Source organism: Anas acuta, chromosome 1, assembly GCF_963932015.1.
Source record: "Anas acuta chromosome 1, bAnaAcu1.1, whole genome shotgun sequence".
Classification (NCBI taxonomy): Eukaryota; Metazoa; Chordata; class Aves; order Anseriformes; family Anatidae; genus Anas; species Anas acuta.
This window is the reverse complement of record NC_088979.1, coordinates 203,525,427-203,551,458: the sequence shown is the minus strand read 5'-3', so window position 1 is coordinate 203,551,458 and position 26,032 is coordinate 203,525,427. Positions and strand designations below refer to the sequence as shown.

At 46.9% G+C, this 26,032-nt stretch overlaps 2 protein-coding genes and 1 long non-coding RNA gene across 7 annotated transcripts; 2 read left to right on the top strand and 1 right to left on the bottom strand.

Annotated features, from left to right (window-relative positions):
• The first annotated feature begins 20 nt into the window (after nucleotides 1–20).
• On the top strand, nucleotides 21–5,977 carry MEST (mesoderm specific transcript). Of its 3 annotated transcripts, none has more exons than XM_068670163.1 (12): nucleotides 21–80; nucleotides 1,636–1,790; nucleotides 1,893–1,972; nucleotides 2,076–2,153; nucleotides 2,461–2,597; nucleotides 2,835–2,893; nucleotides 3,088–3,128; nucleotides 3,212–3,282; nucleotides 3,672–3,773; nucleotides 4,341–4,417; nucleotides 4,680–4,743; nucleotides 5,142–5,977. In XM_068670163.1, the coding sequence occupies exons 2-12, from the start codon at nucleotides 1,637–1,639 to the stop codon at nucleotides 5,257–5,259; spliced, it is 981 nt and encodes a 326-aa protein (XP_068526264.1). In that variant the 5' UTR covers nucleotides 21–80; nucleotide 1,636; the 3' UTR covers nucleotides 5,260–5,977. The 3 variants fall into 3 exon arrangements, with proteins under 3 accessions (XP_068526264.1, XP_068526266.1, XP_068526265.1); XM_068670164.1 differs by lacking the exon at nucleotides 21–80 and adding an exon at nucleotides 87–114; XM_068670165.1 differs by lacking the exon at nucleotides 3,672–3,773.
• COPG2 (COPI coat complex subunit gamma 2) lies at nucleotides 5,874–26,032 on the bottom strand. 2 transcript variants are annotated; one of them, XM_068670161.1, is made up of 24 exons: nucleotides 25,930–26,032; nucleotides 24,524–24,576; nucleotides 23,808–23,888; nucleotides 22,894–22,965; nucleotides 21,735–21,814; nucleotides 20,877–20,952; nucleotides 20,384–20,476; nucleotides 19,411–19,497; nucleotides 18,201–18,358; nucleotides 17,366–17,499; nucleotides 16,588–16,655; nucleotides 15,747–15,935; nucleotides 14,797–14,892; nucleotides 14,159–14,402; nucleotides 13,127–13,202; nucleotides 12,141–12,244; nucleotides 11,164–11,289; nucleotides 10,239–10,301; nucleotides 9,976–10,115; nucleotides 9,662–9,833; nucleotides 8,549–8,646; nucleotides 7,870–8,008; nucleotides 7,380–7,478; nucleotides 5,874–6,391 (listed from the first exon to the last, which is right to left on the bottom strand). In XM_068670161.1, exons 1-24 carry the CDS (start codon nucleotides 25,964–25,966, stop codon nucleotides 6,261–6,263), a joined length of 2,616 nt encoding a protein of 871 aa, XP_068526262.1. In that variant the 5' UTR covers nucleotides 25,967–26,032; the 3' UTR covers nucleotides 5,874–6,260. The 2 variants fall into 2 exon arrangements, with proteins under 2 accessions (XP_068526262.1, XP_068526263.1); XM_068670162.1 differs by having other exon boundaries at nucleotides 25,908–25,996.
• On the top strand, nucleotides 11,275–14,317 carry LOC137849965 (uncharacterized). Of its 2 annotated transcripts, none has more exons than XR_011092203.1 (2): nucleotides 11,275–11,409; nucleotides 13,919–14,317. It is a non-coding gene; the product is annotated as an uncharacterized lncRNA (long non-coding RNA). The 2 variants fall into 2 exon arrangements; XR_011092202.1 differs by having other exon boundaries at nucleotides 11,278–11,409; nucleotides 13,916–14,317.

Sequence of the window (26,032 nt, the reverse complement as noted above, 5' to 3'; positions counted from 1 at the left end):
GGGGCGGGGCTTACAGGGGGCGGGGCTTGCAGGGGGCGGGGCTTGAAGGGGGCGGGGCTTGGGCTGCCTCCGGCCTCCAGGTGGGGCCGCGCTGGGGCTGGGGGGGACCTGGGGGTAATGGGGGGGTTATGGGGTCATGGGGGGGTTATGGGGGGGTTATGGGGTCATGGGGGGGTTATGGGGGGGTCCTGGGGGGTAATGGGGGGTCATGGGGTCGTGGGGGGGGCTATGGGGTCATGGGGGGGTTATGGGGGTAATGGGGGGTTATGGGGGTAATGGGGGGTTATGGGGTCATGGGGTCATGGGGGGTCGTGGGGGGGTTATGGGGGTAATGGGGGGTTATGGGGGTAATGGGGGGTTATGGGGTCATGGGGGGTTATGGGGGGATTATGGGGTCGGGGGAGGTTATGGGGTCATGGGGGGGGTTATGGGGTCATGGGGGGGTTATGGGATCATGGAGAGGGTATGGGGGGGTTATGGGGGTAATGGGGGGTTATGGGGTCATGGGGGCATGGGAGTAATGGAGGGGTTATGGGGGGGTTATGGGAGTAATGGGGGGGTATGGGGGTAATGGGGGGGTTATGGGGTCATGGGGGGGTTATGGGGGTAATGGGGGGGTCATGGGGTCATGGGGGTGTAATGGGGGGTTATGGGGTCATGGGGGGGTTATGGGGGTAATGGGGGTAATGGGGGGGTTATGGAGGGGTTATGGGGGTAATGGGGGGGTTATGGGGGTAATGGGGGGTTATGGGGTCATGGGGGGGTTATGGGGGTAATGGGGGTAATGGGGAGGTTATGGGGTCATGGGGGGGTAATGGGGAGGTTATGGGGTCATGGGGGGGTAATGGGGGGTTATGGGGTCGTTATGGGGTCATGGGCAGGGGTAATGGGGGGGTTATGGGGGCAGTGGGGGGTTATGGGGGTAATGGGGGCATGGTGGGGTTAATGGGGTCATGGGGGGGTCATGGGGGTTATGGGAGTAATGGGGATGTTGGGGGGTTATGGGGTTATCAGGGGCATGGGGGGGTTCTTGGGGGTGTGGGGGGTTTATGGGGACAGGGGGGTATGGGGGGGTATGAGGGTAATGGGGGGCATGGGGACATGGGGGGATTATGGGGGTAATGGGGGCATGGGAGGGCTATGGGGAGTTTGGGGTTATGGGGGGGTTATGGGGACATGGGGGGGTTACTGGGGTATCAGGCATATGGGGGTATTGGGATTTGGGGGGGTTGATGGGGATGGGGGTGTTATAGGGACATGGGAAGGGCTATGGGGACATGGAGCGGGGTATGGGGGTAATAGGATATGGGGGGGTTATTATGGGGGTATTGGGGGTTGGGGGGTAACGGGGACATGGGTGGGTACATGGGAAGGGTTATGGGGACATGGGGAGGGTTATGGGGACGTGGGGAGGGCTATGGGGTCAACAGGGGGGGTTGTTGTGTTGTGGGGTGGCTTATGGGGACGGGGTGGCTATGGGGCCACGGTGGGTTGGGGCTATGGGGGCGGACTAGGGGGCTGCTCTGAGCCCATGGGGGGGGGGGGTTATGGGGCTTTTGAGGATGGGGCTTATAGGGTGAGGGCCCTGGGGTGCTGTGGGGCCGATCCCACAGTTCCCCACTGCCCACCCCGCAGGATGAGGGGGCGCTGGGTGTGGGTAGGGCTGCTCGGCGTCCCCCTCCTGGCCCTATACCTGCACCTCCCGCCCCCCCGGCTGTCCCCGGAGCTGCTCTCCTGGCGCTCCTCCGGGGCCTTCTTCACCTACAAGGAGCGCAGCATCTTCTACAGAGGTACCCGCGACCCCTTTTTTTTGGGGGAAAAACGGGAGATATTGGGGCTGAAAACCTCATTTTTTGTTTTTTTGGGATTTTTTTTGTCGCCCCCCACCCCAGATTCAGCCGGCGCCGTGGGCAGCTCCGACGTGGTCGTCCTCCTGCACGGCTTCCCCACCTCCAGCTACGACTGGAACAAGGTAAAAAGGGCTCTGCGATGTGGGATCCTTCCTTTCCCGGCACTTTCGGGGTGAAATTTGTGGGTTTTCGTAATTTTTGGGGGTGTTTTTCCCCTCCCCGCAGATCTGGGAGGGGCTGACGCTGCGCTTTCGCCGGGTGGTCGCCCTGGATTTTGTAGGGTTTGGCTTCAGCGACAAGCCCGTGAGTATCGGGGCGGGAGGAACCCGTTCCCCTTTACATCCCAAATCCCTTCCTAAAAAAAAGAACCCTAAAAAAAAGAACGGGATGTTTTAAAGGCAGGGGGGGCGAGGAGCTTCCTTGTGTCCCCAAATCTTGTTTTTTTGGGGTGCCTCCAAAGCACTCCTGGGTCCCTTTGGGGCTCTACCAGCCCAGGACGCCCCGACTGCTCGCAAATCCCTACCCTAAACCCCAAACTCTTCCACGGGGCGCTTTATTTTGGAGGATTTGGGGTTTTTTGAAGCCCTCACGGCCCCGCTCTGCTCGGCAGCGACCCCATCGCTATTCCATCTTCGAGCAAGCCAGCATCGTTGAGGGGTTGCTGCGCCACCTCGGCCTCCACCGCTATGGGATCAACCTCGTGTCCCACGACTACGGTGACACGGTCGCCCAGGAGCTGCTCCACAGGTCCCAAAAACCCTTTTGGGACCGCCCCCCGTGCCGCGTCCCCAAAAAGCCAAGTCCCCTTCCTCCTGCTTTTATGGCTGAAAGTGAAAAGGCTGGGATGGGGGGCGTTGGGTTTCGTCCCGAATCACGGTCCCGGGTGGGGGATTTGGGGATCCCGTGCGTCCCATCGCAGCTTTTGGGGTTTTTAAATTCCCTCCCCAAATTTTTCCTATTGATCTGGGGTGGGGTTGTCCCCAGGTACGAGCACAACCGAACCGGGAGCATCCTGATCAAGAGCCTCTGCTTATCCAACGGAGGTGAGCTCGGTTTCGGGGTGACGTTTGGAGAGAGGTGACCCGAATGATTTGGGGTTTTGGAGCCCATCGGGGTGGGGTCAGGCGCCTGCCCTCCTTCCCTAATTAATTCCGCCACGGGGAATTAATAAAAAGGATTGCTGAAGGGGAGGAGAGGGGATGTGGCCTCACGGTTTTGTTCTCCGAAATATTTCCAGGTATTTTCCCCGAAACGCACCGGCCCCGGCTCATCCAGAAGGTGAGCGGGGTGGAAAAAATGCTTTTAGGGTTTTAGGATTTGCCCCCCTGGCTGATGCTGAATGCTTTCTCCCCCTGCCCCAGGTCCTCAAGGATGGGGGCCTCCTGGCCCCCGTCATCACGAGGCTGATGAATTTCTTCTTCTTCTCCAGAGGGTGAGTTTGGGGTTTGGGAAGGCAGGAATTGGGGGAATTTGGAAAGGGAGGGATCCCTGGGCTCTGTCCTAGTGGAGTTTTGCCCCAAATCTGAGTGGCCTCGGTCCCATGAGCCGTTCCCATTTAATAACCAGTGTTTAATAACCATGTGGCTTTCCTCCACGCCCTACAGTCCTCCTCTCCCACGTGTGCTCCACCTTATGGGGTCAACAAAAACCCTAAACCACTCCCCATACGACGCACGACCAAATAAATCCCTTCACCAACTATTACGACCCCTTTGGGGTGCTTTTGGGGGACGATTTGTGGCTCCCGAGGGATTCACGGTGTAGGGTTGCTGAGCCATGCATTAATGGGGCTGCTGCCCTCGTTCCCCGGACCCTCCTCAGGCTCGGGGCCGTTTTCGGACCCTACACGCAGCCCTCGCAGGCCGAGTATTGGGATATGTGGGCGGCGGTGAGGACCAACGACGGCCACCTCGTGGTTGACAGGTGAGATGGGATTTCCGTGGGAGATTTTGGGGTCGGCCCCAGCAGCGCGCCTCAGGGCTTAAAGGGCTGGGTAGGGGGGTGCTCGGAGCCTCCAGGTGCTTTTCGGGGGTTTTGGGGTCGCTTAACCCCAAAAAAAGATGTGGGGTGTGATGGAGGAGCAGCTGGGAACAGGACGGGGTGGGGTGATGTCGTGTGGTGGGGACAAGGAACTGATGGGGAGAAATCAGGGGGCACGGCTTGAATTTTTGGGGTTTTGTTGAGAAGCGGAGCTCAATCTGGCTCTCTACAATTTTGGGGTTTTTGGAAAGACCCCAAGCTGGTGGTGTGAGTTTGGTGGGGCTGGTTTTCGTCCTGCCCGGCACGCGGACTCCTCTCCTCCTGCTGCGGGGGCACAGCCAAATCACCAAATGCAATAAGGCCCCAAAAATAAATAAAATCCGGCTCTCCCAAGGGCTCACCGGCCCCCAAATAGCTCCAGAACCCCAAACGCCGTGATTTGGGTTGTTTCTGCTCCTGGGAGGCAGCACCTGGTGGTGTTTAAGATGATCACGACGGGCTTCCCGTCAGTATTTTGCAGTACATCAACCAGAGGAAGAAGCACAGAGAGCGCTGGGTGGGGGCTCTGAAGGCCACTTCTGTCCCCCGTGAGTAGGATTTGGGGTTTTTGGGTTTTTGGGGAGGGGATGTGGGGAATTGGGCCCGTTTCCTGCAGGAGCTGGCTCCTTCCAGTCCCTGTGGGAGCCTCTTGTGATGAAAATGAGGGAAAAAGCTCGAGGGAAAAAGCTAGAGCCCTGCTGGATGTTCCCCGAGCTCCCTCCTGGGGTTTTTGAGTCCAACAAACCTCCCCAGCCCCGTTTTGGGATGTTCTCAGACAATAAAACTTCCGTTTGTGCCGTTTTCTTGCAGTGCATTTAATCTACGGGCCCCTGGACCCTGTGAATCCGCACCCAGAGTTCCTCCAGCTGTACAAGTAAGGCACCGCCCCGCAGCTGGGGTTTCGTTTCGAGGGGGATTTTTGTCTCCCTTTCCATCCGGGCTGGTTTTTCTCCCCACCTGTAACCCACGCAGCCAGGCAGTTGGGAAGCTTAGAAATCCTTCCCTAATTTTAGGCATCAAAGTCCCAATTCTCAGTCGCAGCAATCACGCATTTGAAAATCACATCAGAGAGTTAAGATTTATTGTCCGAGTTGATTTTTTCCTCCTGTGGACATGAATTAAAGTCCAAGCACGTGGACCAGAGGCTGGGTGGAGCTGTTATAAGATCTTGGGGTTTTATTTTGTGCTAAAACCACGTCACAGACAGCACCCCAACTGCGCAGGAGCCCGCTGGGGTTGCTGTGCTTACCCCTTGCTGCATTCTTCCCCCAGAAAAGTGCTTCCCGCGTCCACGGTGTCCGTGCTGGATGACCACATCAGCCACTACCCGCAGCTGGAGGATCCAACGGGCTTCCTCAACGCCTATCTCAGCTTCATCGACTCCTTCTGAGCTGCTCCTCGCTCTCTGCTGACGAGTCAGGCTTCAGGGGCAGGAAAAAAATGATTATTTTTTATCCCCGGATCAATACTTTGCGCTGCTTTGGCTGCCAACCTGCTGCGTGCACACAAATCCTTGGAGCAGCACCAAAAAAATGAGCATGCAGGGAGGCGTGGACAAAATCAGCCTAAGAGTTAGAGGATGCTGACAGCTCTGACTTGGTAAGGAGAGAAATGCCAGAGAGAAATGCGTGGCAGAACTCCCCTCCCAAGGAAATCACCACCAGCTCTTTCTTCCTCCTTTTCCTTCCCAATCTTTGACAGCTTTAAGCCCAAAAAAGCTTCAGCATTTTGCAGTGTTACCTGACATAAGGCTCAGAAAGTCGTAAGGCCAGAGTAAAAAGGGAAAAACCTTCATGGGTGAAGTTTAATTTCTCTACACATTGATTTTTGTCTCCTCTATCTCACACAAAATCTTCAAAAGACTGTATTTGCTGCGGGTTTTGGGTGTTTTTTAACTGCTTTGTTTTAAATTTATTAGCAACCTTTAAGAATAAGGGGCTTCTGCTGAGTAAAAAGCCCCCGGGGACTGATTTTTCTGAATTGAAGACAGGGAAGCAGGCAGAATTAGAACAAGAGTTTTCTATTTTATTAACAGCAGTTCATATGAATTCCAACCACTTGGACCAGTGTTTAATTTTCTGTTAATAAAAATTAGTTTTTGACAAAAATCCAGTTCCATTTTCTTACCACCTACCTCTTTTCTTTTTCCCTGCTCTACCTCAAGTGGCCCGAGATGCAATAAGTTAGACGGGAATGTGTAAGTGTCAGGGGGGAGGAGAGGACACGGGAGAGGCTCAGTTCCAGCCAGCCGCTACTGTAACATCATACAAAATATTTACCAAATCGAGGAATAAAAACTACATGCAGAAAGAGGGGCTGTGACAGCTGGGGGAACGCCCAGCTGGTGGTTTAAGGGATGTTGTTTCCACCTCGGCTTTGGCGCCGCAACGCTCAGCCCACGGAGGCCAGGATGACATCGACGGGGGTTTCTTCCTTGCTCCTGACTGTCACCTGCATGGTGACACCGTCTCCTAGCGCCAGCCTCGACCTCACCAGCACGTCGCAACCGCCTCTGTACACACCTGAAGGACAAAAAAAATATATATAAAAATAAACCATTAAAATGTTTGGCAGGTTTCTATTATGAGGGGCTCAGTAAGCGATGCAGTTCTAAACCAGGAACAACCAGCCTGGTGAGCGCAAGGCAGATACAGGCTACAGCCAGCTGCAGGGAGGGCGAAGTGACCCCAAAAAATCCCAAAGGTAACAGATTAATGCCTAAATTAGTAACGTGGAGTCAGCACAAGTTGCTGGAGGGCTAGGGAGGTGGAAACGGGCAGAAACCAGGCAGCTGAAGGTCACTTTTAGTCTGGGAAGGCAGCACACTGACTGCAGTTGTGTTTTTGGCTCAGTGCCCCTGCCACGAAGGAAAAACAGACCCAGGTTTATTCCAGGGGGCTTGGAAGCGGTGTTCCTGGAGGCAACGGGCTGCAGGATGAGCCATCTCCCATCTCTCTCCAATATTACTATGAAAACAGACCTCGAGTTACCCATTCTGTGTCTGGAACAGATCCAGCCCTACGGTCAGACCATTATATGCGAAGTCCATGGCAGTTTAACAACTGCACGAAGGTTTTGTGGAGTTTTTAACTTCCAGGGATTGCCCAGAAGCATAATCCAGGACCACAGCCAGCAAATAAAAAGTTGTAGGTACTGCAGGCTAATTTAGGATGCGTCTTCAGAGGCAGGAACTTGAAAACAAGATGTTCATAGGAATCCATTTCCAAAATAACAACTGGCAAGGAGCTGAGTTTGGTGTGTTCTCTGGAGGTTCTCTGGAAGGCTTTGCTGCTGTTGCCACAGGCAGAACGCCTCCGTGTTGAGGCACAGAGCCTAGCCCGAGTGCACCCCCAGCAGCAGGCTGCAAAATCAGCACCAGCTTCAATCAGCTCACAGCTTTTTAGAGCGAAACTCTCAGAGCAGAATCCCCAAACCCATTCCCCTTCGTTTAGTGAGAATCTGTCTGCAGGGGGACAGGGAAACACCGAGCTCAGCAGCGTGAATACGTACCAGCTAAGTAGAGCGTGTGAGAATTTTTGTTCTCTGGCACTTTATCCGATCGCTCGCAGGGCTGCATGCCCAGGAATTTGATGATGTTATTGACAGCTTCTGCATTGAGAGATCGGAAAAGAAAGTTAGCTCCATGTTGGCGCCAAGATTTCTGTGAGAACTGGTTCTCAAAGAACATTCTCCAAGCATCCACACGGCTTAATCATTTTTCATTCATTATCTTGGTTCACAGCTAATGTGTGATGTCCTTTCTGCTGCCTTAGCCTAGGAATGCACCCTTCCCTTCAACAAGGCTCAGCATGACAGCTCTGCCAAGCTTCTGCTCACTGTGATCCCAAACTGCAACAAAAACTCTCATCACTGGGACAATGTCACATTAGAAGGCCCCAAATCCTCCTGCTCCTCTTCCTACCACACTAATTATTCCCCCACCATGGCAGATTTAACAGGATTACTATGTGGGTCACCAATAAATGAGAGATCATCTCACCATCGAGGGTTTTGATGGAACTCAGCGCAAAGGTTTCTTCTTTCTCAAAGTCATCCCCCACTTCTTCCCACGCAGCTGCGAAGTTCGGCTTTAAAACCTTCTGGATGTGATCAGCCACTGTCACCTCCAAATCTTCCAGCTGAGAAAAGCAAGGGAGAGTTTCAGCTGCCAGTTACAGGAAGGAACCTCATCTTAGAGAGAGAAAGACAGGAGGACAGCAGCATTTTGCCAAGACAACTCAGGCATGCCTGGCTTTAATTTCAGCAGAATTGTACAATAATATGCTAAAAAGCAGAGAAGAAAATCAGCATTTATAGTGGTTATCTGTAAAGCTTAAAAACATACATTAAATTATCAGTGAGACCAAAACGAGTGCAAAAAACAGGGCAATTGCTTTTCAAGTCAATTCCATTCTCACCCTTACTGGGCATCCAAGCAGAGAGACTTTCCCACGTCTACCCCCACAAATTTTGTCTTCACAGAACACTAAAGTTAAACAAACTTCTGGCAGAAGCATGTTTTTGGGTAAGGATCTAATCACTCACAAGCTCTGGTATTTTGGAAGCATTTCAGGCAGACCCCCCCCATTTTCTCCTACTGGTTTCAGGTCTGGAAGGAAACTATCAGCCAAATGGCTGGAATTAGTGGCAGAAAAAAAGAAAAAGAATCATGAACTCACCACATACTCATCATCGTAGCCATCTTCTTCCGGCACTCCTGTGTTTGGGTCACAGTCCCGAACGGTGAATTTCATCGTGCAGCTGAAAGTACAAGCAACTGGGGAGGAAAAGGAAAGCCCTTACAGGTTAGTAGCGCAGTTTCTTCTGCCTGAGCCCTTGCTTCCCAAAAAGGATTGAGAAGAAAATAAGTTAGTTTTCCCCCAGGAGATACAGACACAGCAGTGGTCAGAGCACTTCTCAGCTTCATGTAAAATTTCCCTCAGACTCCAAGATGAAGACTAAAAGAGGATCTCAGAGGAGGGAGGAGTATGCCAAGGCCCAGGCCCAATGACTTGCAGGGTGCTGCAGTGCAATCGGTCAGCACTAGCCACCAGCAGAAACCCTGCAAGGATTTCTGACCAGTGGATTACGATCCAAAAGCCACAGTGCAGTGAACTCAGACCAGTTCTGATCTTCTTTGGTTAAAGTGTTAACCAGGAAATCCACCTCACGGATAAGCTGAGGCATATTAAATCAACTCCAAATCCAATACAGTTCCTTTCGGGTGTGAATAAATAAGAAAGTTTTATGCACAAGAAAATCACTCATTTCTAAATTTCACAGTAGTTTCCAATTCCCTAGGGAGAGGAAAATTTGCATGAGCTGAATTCGCAAAGGCCCAAGCCACCAATCATTTGTCTCCACTTGCATTTTTCTTTTGACAGTCTGTTCCTGAATAACATCAAGCATCCACGTTTTCAAACGTGCTGCTTTCGCTGACTCAAGCTAACAGGTTTAGTTTCCTGTATTACCTGCATGCTCTCCAGTCCTCATTACCACCTAATTTTTAACCACCCGATATCATTAATTAATGATTAATCATTAATTAATTAATGATATCGGGTCATTAACTTAATGATATCAGGTGGTTATCTAATTAATTCAAAAGCATGCACACTATTCTGCACAAACATAGGTGCTGCATAAATAACAGCAAGTGATACACATCAGAAAAACAGCGCTAGCACCTCGGTATGCACTCACCAAATCCCACACCCTGAATGTTGTAACACCTGATCTCAAAAAGCTTTTTTTTCCCCCTCATAATTTATTTATTCCCTCGCAATCCTTACCTGCAGTGGGGTCATCCTGGGGTATCTGCACGAGGGTGTAACACATGCCTGGCTGGTTGTAGGGCAGGCTGGGTGCTGGGATGCAACAGATCACATCGTAAGCGTCCGAGGGCTCCATCTGCACAGTGACTCTCTCTAACAGCTGATCGTTTAACGTGTTTGTGCAATCAAACTGCAGAAGAGTAAATTGAAGAGGACTCAAACGCAGAAGAAACATTTCCAGTCAGGTTTTTCCCAAGTCAGTCTCACTGAACAGCTTTTCTCCAATTTTACCAGAATTCTGCACCCTCACAGGGGTTTTTAATTTCCCTTACCTGGAAAACAATGTGATTTGTGAACACGTGTTTGATACAACGGACAAAATACTCTGTTTCTGCTTCTGTGAGCTGCACCGGTTCTGAGGACTTGAATAATGGACCCAAGCTCTTAAACTCTGGAATGGCTGCCAGTTGCTCTGCACAGAAAGGAGAAGACAACAACAGACTCTCAGTGACAGGATTGCCCGTTGCTCCTGCCTCATTTGTAGCAATCCTCCCCTTGCTTCAAGCACTGGCCACCCACCGATCTCCTCTCGTACCTTGGAATATATCCTGGCGTGAAGGAGCAACTTTCTCAGGCTTGCTGGTCACTAAGGCAATCTCTGTGATGAGAAAAGCAAAGACATCATGCTGTCAATTTCACAACGTGGAGTTTTAAATGTCTTTATAGCTCCACTAAAAATTCATTAACCTGCAGCGTTTCACACATCCTGCTCCTTATTACTGCCAGCTCCTCACACACACTAGAGTATTTTTTAGCTTGGCAATACTGGATTGTAAGGAGAGAAGAGATGTTTGAATCATGATGAAGAAAGGGCACTTCAGTCTGGAACAGCCAGCAAAAAGCTCACCACGCTGACTGCTCCAGCTTCAGTATGACCACAGCCGTGATATATGAGAACAGCAATGTACAAGACAAGCTGCCGTTTCTCAGAAGGCATTAACTTATTTACTCTACGTGACAAGTGACCCGTGTGATTTGAAATTAATGCAGCTCCTATCTCCCATATCTAATAGATAAGAAGGGAAAATGTGAAAGGGGGGAAAAAAACACCTTCCCTAGAAAGCTTGTGCAAGGTCAAGATGAGAGAATTATGCAGGACCATGGAAGAAAGCCAGTGAAGTGACTTAGTGCTTCTGGAATGCACTTTTTCAAACATCTGTGAACACACTGATTCTGATGACGTACAAGCTTCCCTCTGACAACAAGATCAGCTGAATGAATAATGAAATCTTGCCAATCCGTATTTCTTTGGAAGAGGCTGTTTTTCCTCTTGCTGTGAAGATCAGGCAGGCTTACCTACACAAAGCCTGTGACATTAAACTGTGAGGCGTTCAGCTGAGTCACCTCTGCCTTGGCCTGACCTTGCTGCGAGGGCAGCAGCCAGTTTGCAGGCATCGAATATCATTACAGCAACACGAACGCTCGCAGTCTTTCCTATTTAAAGGAAGCCTGAGTGTTACCTGCTTTCTGTTCAAAGATCGGTGCAGTAGCCAGGGGAACTGTTTTCATATCAAAGGGTTTGTCGGAAGGCTCCAGTGTATATTGGTGCAGGGCTTTCTCCATTCCAGGAACAGAGACGGTCAACCCTGCAAAGCAGAACCACAGGCAGAAGATTTCAGTTTTAATGCTGAACCTGCCCCAGAAAAAACAAGGTGCCAGGGTCTGAAAAAAATTATCAGCATTTCATTTCCATCCCTAGAGATCAGGTAAGGAAAATTATTTTAAAAGCTCTTTTCTGCAGCTCAGGCTGCAGAGTAATACTCTTGCATGGAATCCAGTTTACAGCTAAATAGATACGGTTTGGACTTTGGCTAATAAAAAGCTGGTAGAAGTACTTCTGCTTCTCAGTAAAAACATACAGAGCCTTGTATACACGCACACGTGTGAAGTACTTCAAGACACTGCACAGAATAAAAAAGCTGCTCTGAAAATGACAGACACTAAGCTGCCATTCCAGAGAGTATTGGAGTCACAACAGCTCACTCGGGAGAAGTTATATTGCAATAAACTTAATCGTTAAATATTTTGCTGCATAATCTCTCTGGCATAAACTCCAATACATTTTTATAACCGGCCCTCACAACAAGATGTGTCATCCGCATTTTGCAACAGAGAAGATGGTGCAAAGGTTAAGAAACTCGTCTCAAGTGAAGGAAGAGGCAACGATGAAAAAAGCCCAACCCATCTTCCTGCTCTATTTATCCAGACAAGCCCTCTCGTGTTTTGCTAAGCCTGCCATTTTCAGTTGACACAAATCCTTCGAGGAAAGCACTAGTGCCAGAAGAAACACACGGTTCCATTTCTGGTTATTCTGACCCGAGTTACCCCAGATGCATCACAGAAAACTATTTTTACAGCAACTAAGCCCACCCATAATACAGAATGTGTAATAACAGCTCAGACTTCAGGCGTGCATACATCTCTTCCTATCACTGACCGTTAAAAATATAAGCAGCATTCAGGGCTATCTGTCTCTGCTGAAGGACATTCAGGTAGAACGTTGCTCTGTCCCGAACTTCGTCATCGCTGTCCATCATGCACCTGGTTTGGGGAACAAAAGGACAGAAGTCAGCTTGCTCGGGACATTGTAAGCTGAGCTACAAATGGCACTGACCAGGCTGGACTTGATACTGCAGTGATAGTCTGAGCTCTCCTGATGGATTTGGGATTAAAAAAAACACAGAAGATGATTGCAAAAATCGTGTTAAAGCTGCTTGCTATTTCAGACTGAAAAAATCGCCGTGTGCTCAAATACTCACCTAGTTTTTCCAATTAGAGCAGGTGCCTTATAAAAAGGGATCTTCTCCCCCTCCTAGCAACTCATTCTGTTTTTTGATTCCACTTTGCTCCAGTCACTTGTCACAGCAGTACTTTGCTTGCACCTACTCTGAGGTTGCCTTTTGCCTGAAGCATTTCATAATTTGAATTATTTATTTCACAACAGAAGTCAGTCATAGCCTGGGTTTCTGGTACACTGTAGTGCTACACACAGAAAGAACGTGACATTTACGGAATAGATAACTTAGGAAGGTTGAGTGGTCTTAGTATGATGCACACAAACCTGTGGAACTGGAACACCTGAGAGCAGCCACAGACATTTTACTATTTATAAGTAACGTGGAAATCTATTTTATTGCTTCAAAGGGATGTGAAAATACACATATTTACTAAATCAGTGTAGATTTATTACCCAATTAAGGGATTCTCACATCAGATTAACTGTCAGATGATTTTATGACCCATCACATCCTTCATTCACATACAGTCATCGTGTGTTCCCAGCAGCCAGGAAGGAAGGCAGCCACCTGCTCAGCAGATCCACCACACATTCTGGCTTGGTCTAACTTGCTTTTATTTTTTGGAGCCAGAGCACCTGGTGTCACCAACACTCAGCCCATACACAGCACAATCAGACCCGCTCACCTCTGCAAAAGCACCAGGATGCTTGGAAGAAGACTCTCATTCTGGGCACCAAACTTTGCCAGCGCACTTACAGCAGCTGGAAGAGAAAACAGGGAGGCATCAGAGGTGCAAGCGCTACACACACACAGATTTTCACAGCAGACCCTGAGCACCATGCATACTGTTGTCCCGAAGTTCCAGTTAGAAAGACTGTCACGTCCATGCCACAAATTCGTTAAAGATATGGAAAGATTAAACTATTTCTGTATTTTCAAAAAGAAATAGTTTAATGTTAGGGACTAACAGGCCAAGGCCAGCTTGACTTCTGCAACCCTGTTCTAAGAGAATCCTCTGCCAGATGAGGTTAGGTCAAGCTCCACAGCTTGTTCCAGTCTTTGACCCCTCTGTCCTCAGCAGTGGCTCACACTCCTGGCTATCTTTGTTTTTCACATACAGATACTTCCAGTGGTGGGCAGGGCCAGTGACTCTGCGAGGAGGTGAAACTCCTCAGCAATCACCTAAAGCAGCCTGGCCAAACTACTCTCATTTCAGCTCAGCTTTGCCTTTGAGAAATTGCACATATGCAAGCAGAAAGCTCTATAAGGAACTTCAGTCTTTACGGCCTTAAGAGTTAATAAAAAAGCAGCTGTATGATGAAATATCTGTACAGATTACAGTCTCAGAGGGATGCTCTTTGTGTGTTCCCAGGTTACAAGTGAGGAAACGGTGACCAGAAGAGCTGCCATCAAAAACCAAACGCCAAGGCGACCATACTGTATTTGTCAGCTCATTTTCCTTCCTCCCTCCCAGCAGGGCTTCCTCCTCCAGCGCTCTGGAGATTGAGCCAAGGCCAATACCTCTCCAAAACCAACCCCAAAACGTGAAAAAAGACTGCACACTCCAAAGGGTTTATCACTGAGGCCCTGCAGGAAGGAAGCATCAGTCTGCAACAAGCTTTTTTGGAGGAATCCTTATCTTGTGCACGGGAGATTTCCATGCAAACAGATGACGGGCAGAAGTCAGACATCAAGCCAAATTTTTAGCTCAACTCACCAGCCCTCACAGCCTCGTTCTCCAGCACCACCCTGTTGAATATGAAGCGGATGTACTTGGATGGGGACGGAGTCCTCGGCCCCTCTTTCCCCAGCAGGTGCAGGATCTTCGTGGCTAGGACGGTATGTTCACAGTCTTCGATGAACTCGCAGAGGTGAGCCAAGCCAGATTCTTTACTCTCGGGATTCTCCTCGATGATGCTGATTATGCAGTCCACAATGGCTCGCTTGTACTCAAAGCCACCCTGGGAAGAGCAAAGCAAGGACACTCACCCAGCAGGCAGAGCTCAAGCTGCAGTGCTACACAGTTCCCCTCACGCTTCAATTCTTTCCATTGAGGAAAACAAAACATTTGTACACAAACAGAGAAGAGGCGGTGGGCTGGATAATCTAATAGGGTTTTCCCAGTCCCCATTGGCCAGTACAGGCACATCATCTTAGAATTTCTTCAGGTTGTTTTTTTAATGTACCAGCTCTAATCCATAAGCGCATTTCAGACAGGTCTGACCCACAACATAAACAAGGTCTTGGTAATCACTCAGGCCCCAGCATTGCTGCGTACCCACTGGTGCAAGGACAGAGACCCTTCACACCATCAGAGCTCCCTGCCAAAAACTACACGGAATGTTTCAAACCTACATCATCCCTGAGCATATTGGAGAGGAAGGTCATCATGACGCTGTGCTTCCGAGGGTATTTCTGGCACAAAGCACTGATGGCCTGCACTACCACTACCTGCAAAACAACAGAGAAGGACGTTAGGCACAGGCATTTGCTTTTCCAAGAAGAGCACAGGCTTCTCCCTATCTCAAACTGTCACTTTGACAGATTACATTCTTGCACAGGAAGGATAAAATCTGGTGGTGGACTCTCAGCATGGATTGTTAACAGCTCTATGCTAGCAGGCTGCAAGACTTGGCTGCGCTCGAGGGGCTGTATTCAGATGTTGTATGGCAATTCAAAGGCGCACCCCTCCCTCTGCCCTGTGAGAATCCTGACTTAATTTTAACTTAATTAGTTACATCCTGTCACTAAAGCTCTTTGCAATTTCCAAGCTATCTAAAACTTGGTTCTTTTGCTCATACAGACAGTTCAGACCACCATACAATAGCAGACAAGGACTTTGCAGGCATGCTGTGCTCCTCAAGGTATCTCTGCAGTGTAACAGGGACAGGTACAGATCAACAACCATCCTTAACCATGTTATCACCCGAATTTACAGTGATTAAACTTAAATTAGTAGTGTGAACTCTAAGTTTCCTATCAGACTGAGGTCATACAGACTTGATGAAGACAGTTAAAATCCCTCTCCTAAGAGGAAACCAGAAGACTGTACGAAGTTTTATAGGAAACTGCACAGGAGCAAGGAATCTACCAAATGATGTTCATCCTTTTTCAGAGCGGAGGGAAGAAATGGAAAAAGTGTATTTTGACAGTTGGAAAACACAAAACCACATCTTTCGAATTTCAAGTCGGCTTTGCTCTGTTAGACTAAGTCACTGAAGGATTAAAAAGTGGGAAAAGCTTCATAAAACAAGAATGGGAGAAAAACCTGCAGCTGGAAAGAGGAGAGGCCTCCAATGCCACACCTTAAACTCATCTGATATTTCTGACACGAAGGAAGAGATCTGTTTCATGAGCCTGTCTACACTGCTCTCACTCCCTGTCTTCAGCAGGGTGGTGATGGCGAGGGTAGCAATACTGCGGTTGGAGTCCGTGATGAGGTTTTCCAGGTCCAGGTTGCAAGCAGTGACTGCAGATGGATGCTTCATGGCCACCTGTAAAGGAAACAATTTTAAAAGTTATGTGAGAGCAGCGCCACCCTGCAGAATTCAGAGCTTTCAGTGGAGCAAGTATCAAAGTCCCTGTTTTTTCAAGCACTGCTCTGTTCCACAAGGACTGCAACTAAACCTGTATCATGTGCTGCTGGCATGATGCAATCAATGCATTTTGATTTCGGTTTGCATTTTTGTTTCAGTTTTTGAAATGAACTCCTCTAGCTTAAAGTTACAGCTCACGGGTTTGTCAGTCACATAACTTGACCCACGTCTTGCTCTACTTCTGGTGTAGCGTGCTGCTCTGAAACCACAAGGTGATTTCCTTCACAGACACCCTATCCACACTTCCCACAGCATTAAATAGCAGGGGTTCTGCTTCTTTATACAGCTGAGAGCTGAGAGGTTATCCAGCTACAGCTTGTTATAGCCCTGTGGTCTGGAAATGAGCAAACAGAGCTTGAATGAAGAAAAGATTTCTATCACCCCGGGAAATTTGGCACAGAAAAGCCAATCCTCCAACACAGAATATTTTGGAATACAGTAATCACATGAGCAGTTGCTGGTTTAGGTAACACACCATTAGGCACTGAAGTCTGGCTTCCTCTGATGCCCAGAGACTTATGCTTGTTTAGAAGATCTTGGAAGCACTCACTTTATTAAGGGTCCGTACAGCTGCGTATCTCAAGACAGGTTTGGGAGAACTGCAGAAAAGCTGCAGCACTGAAAATAAAGAATCAAGAGAAGTAAGCAACAACAAAATATCACGGAGAAGAGGCTGCTTAACAAAAACTGGCTTCCAGTACTGCCCCTTCAGAAGAAGAGAGCCCTTATGCCCATACTAGATGAGGAAAGAGTTGCCTTGTGCCAGCACTTTGATATTGAGAGGTGCAAACAGAGTCAGAGATCAGCGCAGCAGGAAAGCAAACACGGTCTCTTTCTAGGAAAGGGAGCGGAGAGGGAAGTCTGACGTATCCACATTCAACTATGCAGATGGCATGCTAAGCATTCGTGCAGCTCTCTATTCATTACTGATTTCTAGTTTCAACCGCTAATTAAGATCAACAGCAAGTTTAAAAAAAAAAAGCTTGTTTTTCATCTTATAACAATAATAGGCTGTTTGTATAGTAGTTAGTGACACATCTTTGTTATCAAGTTCTCCTCTACCTTCCCTCCCACCTTCCCTTGCTGCTGCTGGAAGAGGGCAAGCATCACCCTGTGCCACCTCTTTTGTCCCTTCTCTAAAGCTCTGGATGAAGAGGAAAAAGGGATCAAGTTGTTTCCCATCCAGAAGCCCCCTAAATTTAAAAAAATTTTTTTTTTTAAATTTGGGTTTGAGTCCAGTAATTCAGTTATGCTGTACTGTCTCTATACTGTGTTTCACCACCCTTTCTTTCAGCCACGTCAGCAGCACAGAGGACTCTCGGACCAACCTGAAACAGCAGGTGCCAGCTCCCTCGCTGTGCAGTTTGGCAGGTGGATGATTGCAGAAGCAGCTTCATAAATAACCATTTCGTGCTTATTCCGCAGACAGCTCTCGATGAAATCGAAGAGTGGACTTTCATGTCTACAAAGAGGTGACATTTCATGTTGTGATGGTGAACTGCATGCAGACATTAATGCTGCATTCCTAAGAACTTGACAGAAAGCACAGTGCACTGGGTCTCATGTTTCTGGCATTGCCCAACTCACACTCGAGCAATAAATTAAAAAAGAACAGAAAAGTAGTAAATAGGAAATTTATCTTCTACAAGCCTGAACTCCTGCACTCTACAAATAAATACTTCATGGTTAATCATGTATCGCACACCATGAACAAGAATTTGTCACTGATAAAAAATTTCATCAGGAGGTTAATTCCTCAGATAACTCCTCTGCTAGTATGAGATCAGAATAGAGTTCCTTTTGTTTTTATCACTGTAATATAGATAGATCCTTACTCAGTCTGAAAGACAACTAAGGAGACAAAGTACAGAACACTCCTCCCCTCCAGAGATTATTCTGCAGTTTTAGCCGTGCTGTCAGGTGAATTCTGGTGTGGTGCCAAAACAAAAAAAACAACAAAACACCACACACAAAACTCACAACTACCAGACAAACTGCTACTCAGTTCAGTCTAGTGTTCTGCTTTTACTTGTGCTTCATTTTTAACATTACAGTTTGTGTGTAGACGTCCATATACATAAAAATAAATAAAGCAAGTTTCCTAGCTACTATTTACCTGAAACTACAATTAATTTTGGAATTCACACCTTGCGTCTTACTCACCCCTCTTCAGATTCCTTCAGGAGTTTGCTCGCAATTCGGATCAGCATGCAGTACGCAAACTGGGATTTCAGTCCGGATTTGGTGAATTTATTCAACATTTTGGTAACTGCGAGGCGATCATTTTTTCTAAGGTGATAGAGCAGCCCCAGAGCGTGGTACTGTTAGATCAGAAACAGATGGGCACAAGAACACATGAAGATATTAAATGCATAATGCAGTGGGAAGAGACAGATTATCAGCCCTCTTCTGTGTCTTCAAATTGCTATTTCCTAGCCCAAGTACCTGTTAACCTCAAATGATCCAAGTTTCCTGACAAATAACAAAGACCTGCTGTACTTCCTTTCCTTTCCCATCTACCCTCAAGAAAGCCTCAACACATTTCTAAAGATCAAAGGAGTCATGAAGTTAGTTTACTTCACTTTCTCCCCATTAAACATGAGAACTTCAAGGGCTTCAGCTTAACTATGATACACAGTAGCATTTGCTTTTCTAGTATACTTAATATCCAGGGTACCCCAAGCCCTTCAAATCACAGCTGAGCACATAAAAATCCTTGAGACATTTATGTTTAAGGTACAAAGAACCATTTCCAATTGCTTGCAGTGTTGGTTTTTTTTTTGTTTTGTTTTCCATGAGACTGATTCCCAGTAAAGCTTAATGAAGCTGCTAACTGGGCACAAACAAAGCTGGAATTGTAGATTTGTTTCCAATTGTTAGCCATAAATAAATACTGTCATTTCTGTAACTGTTTTGATTATTTATACAAAGATTTTGCTAATATGGCTATCATAGGTATTTGGGCTATTCCCTGTGGTCCTGCAACAACCGGTGAATTTTATGAAGGCCAAGACAAAAGATACTGGTATTCTGGAAAGCAGTGAGATTTGTGAAAACGCAGATTCAAAGCCCTTCTTCCGCAATACCTATTTGTGAAACCTCTCTGTAGCATTCCAGCTATCCAAAGGCTCGCAGGGAAAGGGCAGAGGATTGCACTAAAGAGCCACTTATTGTATTGCACTGCGATTGTGAAGGAATTAATGGTTTTTGAAACAGTGGAATCATTTCCCTCAAAACAAAACCATTGTTTTTAAAAGAATAAGGAAAAATGAATACCAGTTCCTTTTTCTAAAGCTATTGTAAGAACTTCCAGAACACCATTAAAACCTTGTAGTGTGTTTGCAGTTTCCTGGGGCAGCCCCCCGAAACGTACCTGTACCATAATGTTGTCACTAGAAGCTGCTTCTTGAGCCTCGTTGATCCACCGTTTGACGACATCGTAACTGATCTTCATCATGTGCTGGAAGAAGCCACAAATTGAGACTGCAAACAAGCTGTTATCAGAAGCACCGTGAAGTATCATGAGCCTTGTTTTGCAGTTTCACTACTTCAAGATCATCAATTGCTTTATTGCATGCTACTGGGAACAAAGATTAACTCCCAGATTACATAATGAGACACCTGTTTCAATAAATCTAGAAGTAGCTCAGAAAGATTTTGTTTACGTCCAAAGCAGACAAAAGACAAAACCAGGGCAATCTATCTACCTGCTGCTAGTTCAGGAGGAACTCTTCAGTTGTCAGTATTGAGAGCTTCACTTGCACCCTTGGGGTCTCACACAAGCCCTACTCTACCCTATCAGCTAAACTTCTTAGCTCCCGCTTTTTATTATTATTTTTATTTATTTCCCAGTGCAACCAATCTTGTTATGTAAAAGCCAGCTGCTTTTACTTTCTGTTGCATAACTCAAGTGCTCTTTCAGTCATCACTGTTAGTTCTTTCCCAACACAGAGCAGGTTGCTTTAACTTACTCCCAGCAAAATGATAAGCACTTTTATGGCTGTCAGTGTGCCTGACGTTTAAGAAGAAAGACAAGTCCCTCCGCAAACAAATTAATGTTCCACATTAACTACACAGCAGAGATGACCAAGCACTTTGTGCTTGAGCGATGCAATCAAAGTACTTTAAAGCAAGAGAAGATTAAGGAAGGAGCTAGAGAGGCTACTTGAGACAAAGGAAACTCCATTGCTGCTATTTATGTCTATTTTCCAGTGAGAAGACAAAGAGGAGTCCTATCAAAGGAAAGGGAGACGAAGAAAGAACAAAACAAAAGCCAAGCAAAGCTACACATGCAGCAGACCCACAACACAAGGCACAGATTTACAACAATTTACTGCTGCACTTACCAAGGAAGACACCAGTGCAGAACTTGACACACTGGGGACTTTGTCCACAATGGCTTGCTTCATGTATCTCTCAATGGCTTGTAACATCGTACCCTGTGAGAAGAGGGGGAGAGAAAGCATTGATGCTCAACCCCTGGAGGTTCAGTATAAACGCTTAGACAAAAACAAGCGTAAAACGTGTTCAAAAAGCCCTCAGAAAAATGTTTCACCTAATTCTAAAAACTCAAGGGAGACATCAGTGCCCACTCCTGAAGATTCAATGACACAAAGCCTACAGCAAGGCAGTCTCAGAGCAGAAACAAAAACTCCTGATCTTTAACTCCATTTTTACAGCACTACAGCTCCAGAGCCTTCACATCAGCACAGGGCTTCGGAGCAGTCCTCCCTGAAGTGGAAGTTCCCTTTTTACTTTAAGAAAGCACCCTGCCACAGAGTGGTTTATTTCATTTTAAATACACTTTTAATCTCTCCAACAGAAGTGTTTTGTACTTACGTCAGTGATCCTGCACAGTGCTCTGATGGCTGGGCCTCGGTAAACATCTTCCTTCCCCGTCATGTCTTTGGTCAAACTGAAATAACCAAAGACAACCTGTTAACACTTCTGTAGTATCTCAATGTCTCAGTCCTTTTGCAACATCTCGTTTACCTATCCTTCAAGCTGTTACCACGTAACTGCTAAGATACAGTATTGGCTAGAAACAACTTAATTAGTTATTTGAAAATTATTAACATCAGATTCTATAGAAATACAGAGCATTAAAAAGATATGTAGTCCATAAAATTGCTCTGCCGTAGAATCAGTTTATTTAGCACAGCCATTCTTCTTTCTACCTCATTAAATTTTGTTTGCTGAACAGCTACAGTCAACAAAAATTCTCGCAAAAACTCGCTCTGGAATTTGTTCTCACAACAGCTGTCACGTCTACTCTGCAGTGATAAAAATTAATAGCTCAGTGCTGGAGCGAACTGAGTTTTGCTGTTTTCCATAACTGCTCTCACGGCAAAGTGAAACAGAAACCACACGTTCAAAACATCAGACAAACAAGCAAAACAAATCAGCTTTGTAACATCAAAGCAAAAGCATCAGCACCAATGAGGTGGAAGAAAAAAGAAAACCAAAAAAAAGTAACAACCTATTAATAAAGTGTATATAAGTTTTTGGTTGGTTTTTAAGGAAGGCATAACAACACAGGAGGAAGAAATTAACACCTCCTATGTGGCATGGAACAACTTGTTTTCCCTTGCTGTATCCTCACACAATTACAGAAAACCATAGTGGCTAAAACAAACATGTCAAGATGTAGCTACCTGTTTCAGAGCTCTGATAGGGTAACTGCAGAGAACGCTGTACCTGCTTGTGACAATGATGACGTCCTCAGAAATATTGGCCATCTCTTTGATTGTAAGGTAACACATTCGTCTAAGGGTTTGCTGTGAAAACAAATTGCAGAAAGCCATTCAACTCACAGGCAAGCATGAATAAGCACTTCCTGTAAGTTTTAGAAATAAACTGGACGAGTACATCCTCTTCCCCGTGTCCATACAAAGTCACAAGCACACAATAAAACCCTGACTGAAAACTGGACGCTGCTCTTATCTCCCACTATCAAACAAATCAGGAAACTAAGAGATGTCTTACAAAATGACAGGACTAATGGAAAGAAAATCTGTGCGTTGTTTACAAGTGAAGCGGCACACCAAGTCTACACACAGAAACCTCACAATTATCAGCCAAATGCTTTAAAACTTCCTCTTTTATTGCAAAAGAAAAACAGAGATATGCAAAGAGCACTCACATTTTAATTCTTTGAAAGCAGAAGACATTTTTGCATTAAAGGAAAAAAAACACAATGTGGATATGACAGAGGTCACAGAACACACTGTGCTTCCAAAATTTTCATTCTATCTTTTGACAGTTACACGTGGGACTCTCTTCAGACAGATCTCCCCCAAACTGAAGTGGTAGCTCATTCTAACCAACATGAATGAAATGCAACCCACGAAGCACATTCTGCTAAGTTCTACACCCTCTGCAGAAGAGATCAGAAAAGGACTTTACATCGGACAAAACCCAAAGCTTACTCCAATATTTTTAGGATGTTGTAATGCCTCTATTGCACGCTGATTAACAAATACAGCAAGCCGTTAGGGAACAGAACCACCTGAGCTACAAGCAACTTTTTAATTTCTGTTTTGAGATCCGAGCAGCTGCAGATTATTTGCAAGCATAAGAAACATTCATAAAGTTATACAGATTGGTATACTAAACCTATCTGTCATTATTCACATTCTTTACAACAGGAATTCAAAATAAACCACCAAAAGCAACCTGCAGAAGGAGCTGCGTGTCACTGCAGCCATTTCAGTCATTTGTTTCCCAACAGTGAATTGCCTTCAGTAAGTGGTTTGCTCACCTCACCCTCCTCCCACAGCCCAGCACTCAACTGCTTTGTAATTACTGCAAGCAAAAAAACAAGGAGGCAGAAAGCGTTAAAACGCCTGGCACTTACATCATTAGACTGAAACAATCTAGTCATTGCGAAAAAAGCTTCTGTGGCTTCAGTGGTTCCAAAGTGTTCACCCTGAAAAAAGAGTAAGAGATATGAGAGGGAAAAAAAATAAAAAAATGTATCATTATCCAGTAGCCTCCACCTTAATTCCCACCTCGAACACCTACTCACATCCCAACAATCTTTTCTTTCAAGACTTCTTCCTCACGTGAGGAGCAGTCCTTCCCTCGCCTCATTTCCCAGGGAGTAAGGCCAACACTGGCACTGTTACCCACTTGGCTTCAGTGAGTGTCACCCACAGCTGTACAGGGACACAAAAGTCGGCCCCATAACCTCTGGTCCCTCTTTGGAGGTTTGTGTGTCAGCAGCTGGCTTTGCACCACGCTTCTTAACCACATGGATGCCCTTGCTTAAGAGGCACCTACTCAAAGACAACTGGTGTCAATAAAGAGGGAGCTGCACAGGTCATCCCAAGCAGCAGTAACCCTGTGTCAATAGCACCTGGCTCAGGCCACGTAGGCAGGAGACTTTTGTGATTACCCGGAGTAAAATTCCTTTCCTTACCACGCTTCCAATTTCCCCATGAACAAAATGACACCTTGTTTTCTTATCTCACCTCAGTTATTCCTACTTTAGGCAGGCAACCGCAAATGACTCTTTAATTGCTCAACGACACTGAACACAACCAAACAGCAGCTCTCACTTGGCACTCGGAAAATATTTAAAAGCTTCAGGGACACACACATACCTCACCTTAACCAGAAAGGGACGCATAATACTATAGCATAAGCACTCTCTTTCTTAAATCCTACCCCCCTGAGTCTGACAGGAGTTATAAAACCTCTTTCACAATGAAAATTATCAGAAATGAGCCTTGGGAACACGCACTCTGGCTGGCAAGAAACGATCATTACCTGGTTCAGCAAGTAAAGGATCTTGGTAAGTATGTGCAGGCATCTTCGTGGGTTTATGGGGGTCTCATTAAAGATACGCGCCTGCAAACACAGCACAAATACTGCATTACACTATAATCCAACACCAACAATTTGTCCTTCACCATAAAAATTAAAGCCGTTTGCTTTCAACCAAGCAGCTTATAACTTCGTTATTATTCTAAAATGTGTCCCAATTAACATATTTTTGGTGTCCAGTTCAAGTGTGGCTGTGACTTGAAACAATGACTCGGTTTACTATTTGGTACTAACTGAATAATTTAAAATAAAAGCATAATCTATAAAATTTCAACTCTTCTTTCCTTAGCATCTGTAGCCCAAACGCTACTTAGTATCAATCCGTGGGTTAGAAAATTAGAAAATTGAAATTAAGCTCCTTCTTGTTGCTGTTTGTACCCCCAAAAAACTGTTATTTAACCACATATTCACCTCATCACTTCAGGTAACACAACGAGGAACAGGAAGACCCATAACACAATATATTGAATGAGAATAGGAAATCAGGCAGAGCATCTCTTCAGAAAGCTCTAATTGCCATACCAAAAAAAATAAATAAATAGCTTAATTAACTCTGATTTTAAAGCAGCTATCCAAACTTTGCTGTTCACTTTGCCTGCCAGTTCCTCCTCAGGCTGCTAACCCCTTCCGATCAGAAAGGGTTAAATTACTGTTCATACCTCCTGCAGCACAGCGCTCTTCTCCAAATGCTGGAAAGGATTAGAGCCACTCCCTGGACAACAAGAGAGACCTCTCAATTAAAGAAATGTATCCATAACAAACACCAACAATAAAAGCAACAGAACCATACATGCAAGAACAGCTCCTAAACTTTAGAAAAACGCCTCAATGCTACAGTGACATTTCTCTTTGAATAACTCATGTTCCCCATCAACAGCTGTGAATCCACCTCCTTAGGCTGTATATTCAGAGCTACAGGAAAAAATGGGTGACAGGATTTAAACATAGCTGGAGGGTGAGGGAGAAAAGTATTAACCACTAAAGTAGTTAATAACGGTCATTTCATATAAAGATATTTGTTCTTTTTTTCTCCTAGCCCCCCTACTTTATTCCTTCAGACACAGAGAGCACCAAACAGAGCAGGATGGGGCTGCTGCTCAGGATCTATAAGACAAATACACCACTAAGCAGGGCTACTCAGCAAGCTCCGCAATCAGCCTGGCCACAGCACATCACAAAACCACAGATCCAAGACTTATCTCCATGCTGTAACTTCTTAAGCTTTTGACCACCCAAATTCAGAGGGTGGGAAGTTACCTGGTGGCTAAAACCCAAATCTGCAGGAGGACTTCAAAAATATTTGTGGGGAGAGGGAGACAGCGGATGGACAACGGGATGGGACACGGCACGAGGCTCAAATCCATCTCGTGTCCATTTAAACTCCTGTGCCCCATTTGGAGGGGCCAACTATTGCATATCTAGTGTCTAATACAGTCTGAATCTCTGCTGGGAAGCAGAGGGAAGCCTTTAGTTTCAGAGGTGGTTAAGAGGGACCATCTTCTCTTTGAGATTTCCGAAGAGCGCTGATGTTTCACTCCGAGCTTAACTCTGCTCTGAACGCACTGAACTTCTTGCAGGTGGCATTTCTCTGCGGGCAGCACACTGACAGCAAAAACACCCCTCAGAACCCCTGCTGCACACACACAGACCCCTTCAAACCCTGCTCTTGATCCTTTTCCTCCAATAAGCACTTTTTAATGTTGAATTCCCTCTCCTCTCACCCCTCACACCCCCAGCGGAGGGGAACTGGGACCGGCACAACACCCAACCCCACCGCCCACAGCTCGGGGCCTGTAACGGGGCAGCCTCAGGGCAGCACCAGCTCCTCTCCGCCCCCTGAGCCCCGACCTGCGCCTCAGGGGCTCCCTCACCCCCTGAGCTGCCCGACCGCGGCCCCCCGAGCCCCCAAACGGCTGCAGCCGGCCAGGGGCTGGGGCCCGGCGAGAGGAAAGCCGGTAACGGCGGCACGGGGAAACCCAATCCCCTCAGCTCGCACGGCCCCAGGGCTCCTCAGAGCCGCTCCCTCAGGGACCCGCCGCCCACCCCCGCTGCCGCCCCGCCGGACCGGGCTCCTCGTCCTTCTTGTCCGCCTTCTTCAACATGGCGCCGCCACCATCGCCGCCTCAGCGCCTGCTCCCGCCCTCTCCCCCCTTGCCGCCTCGCAGCCC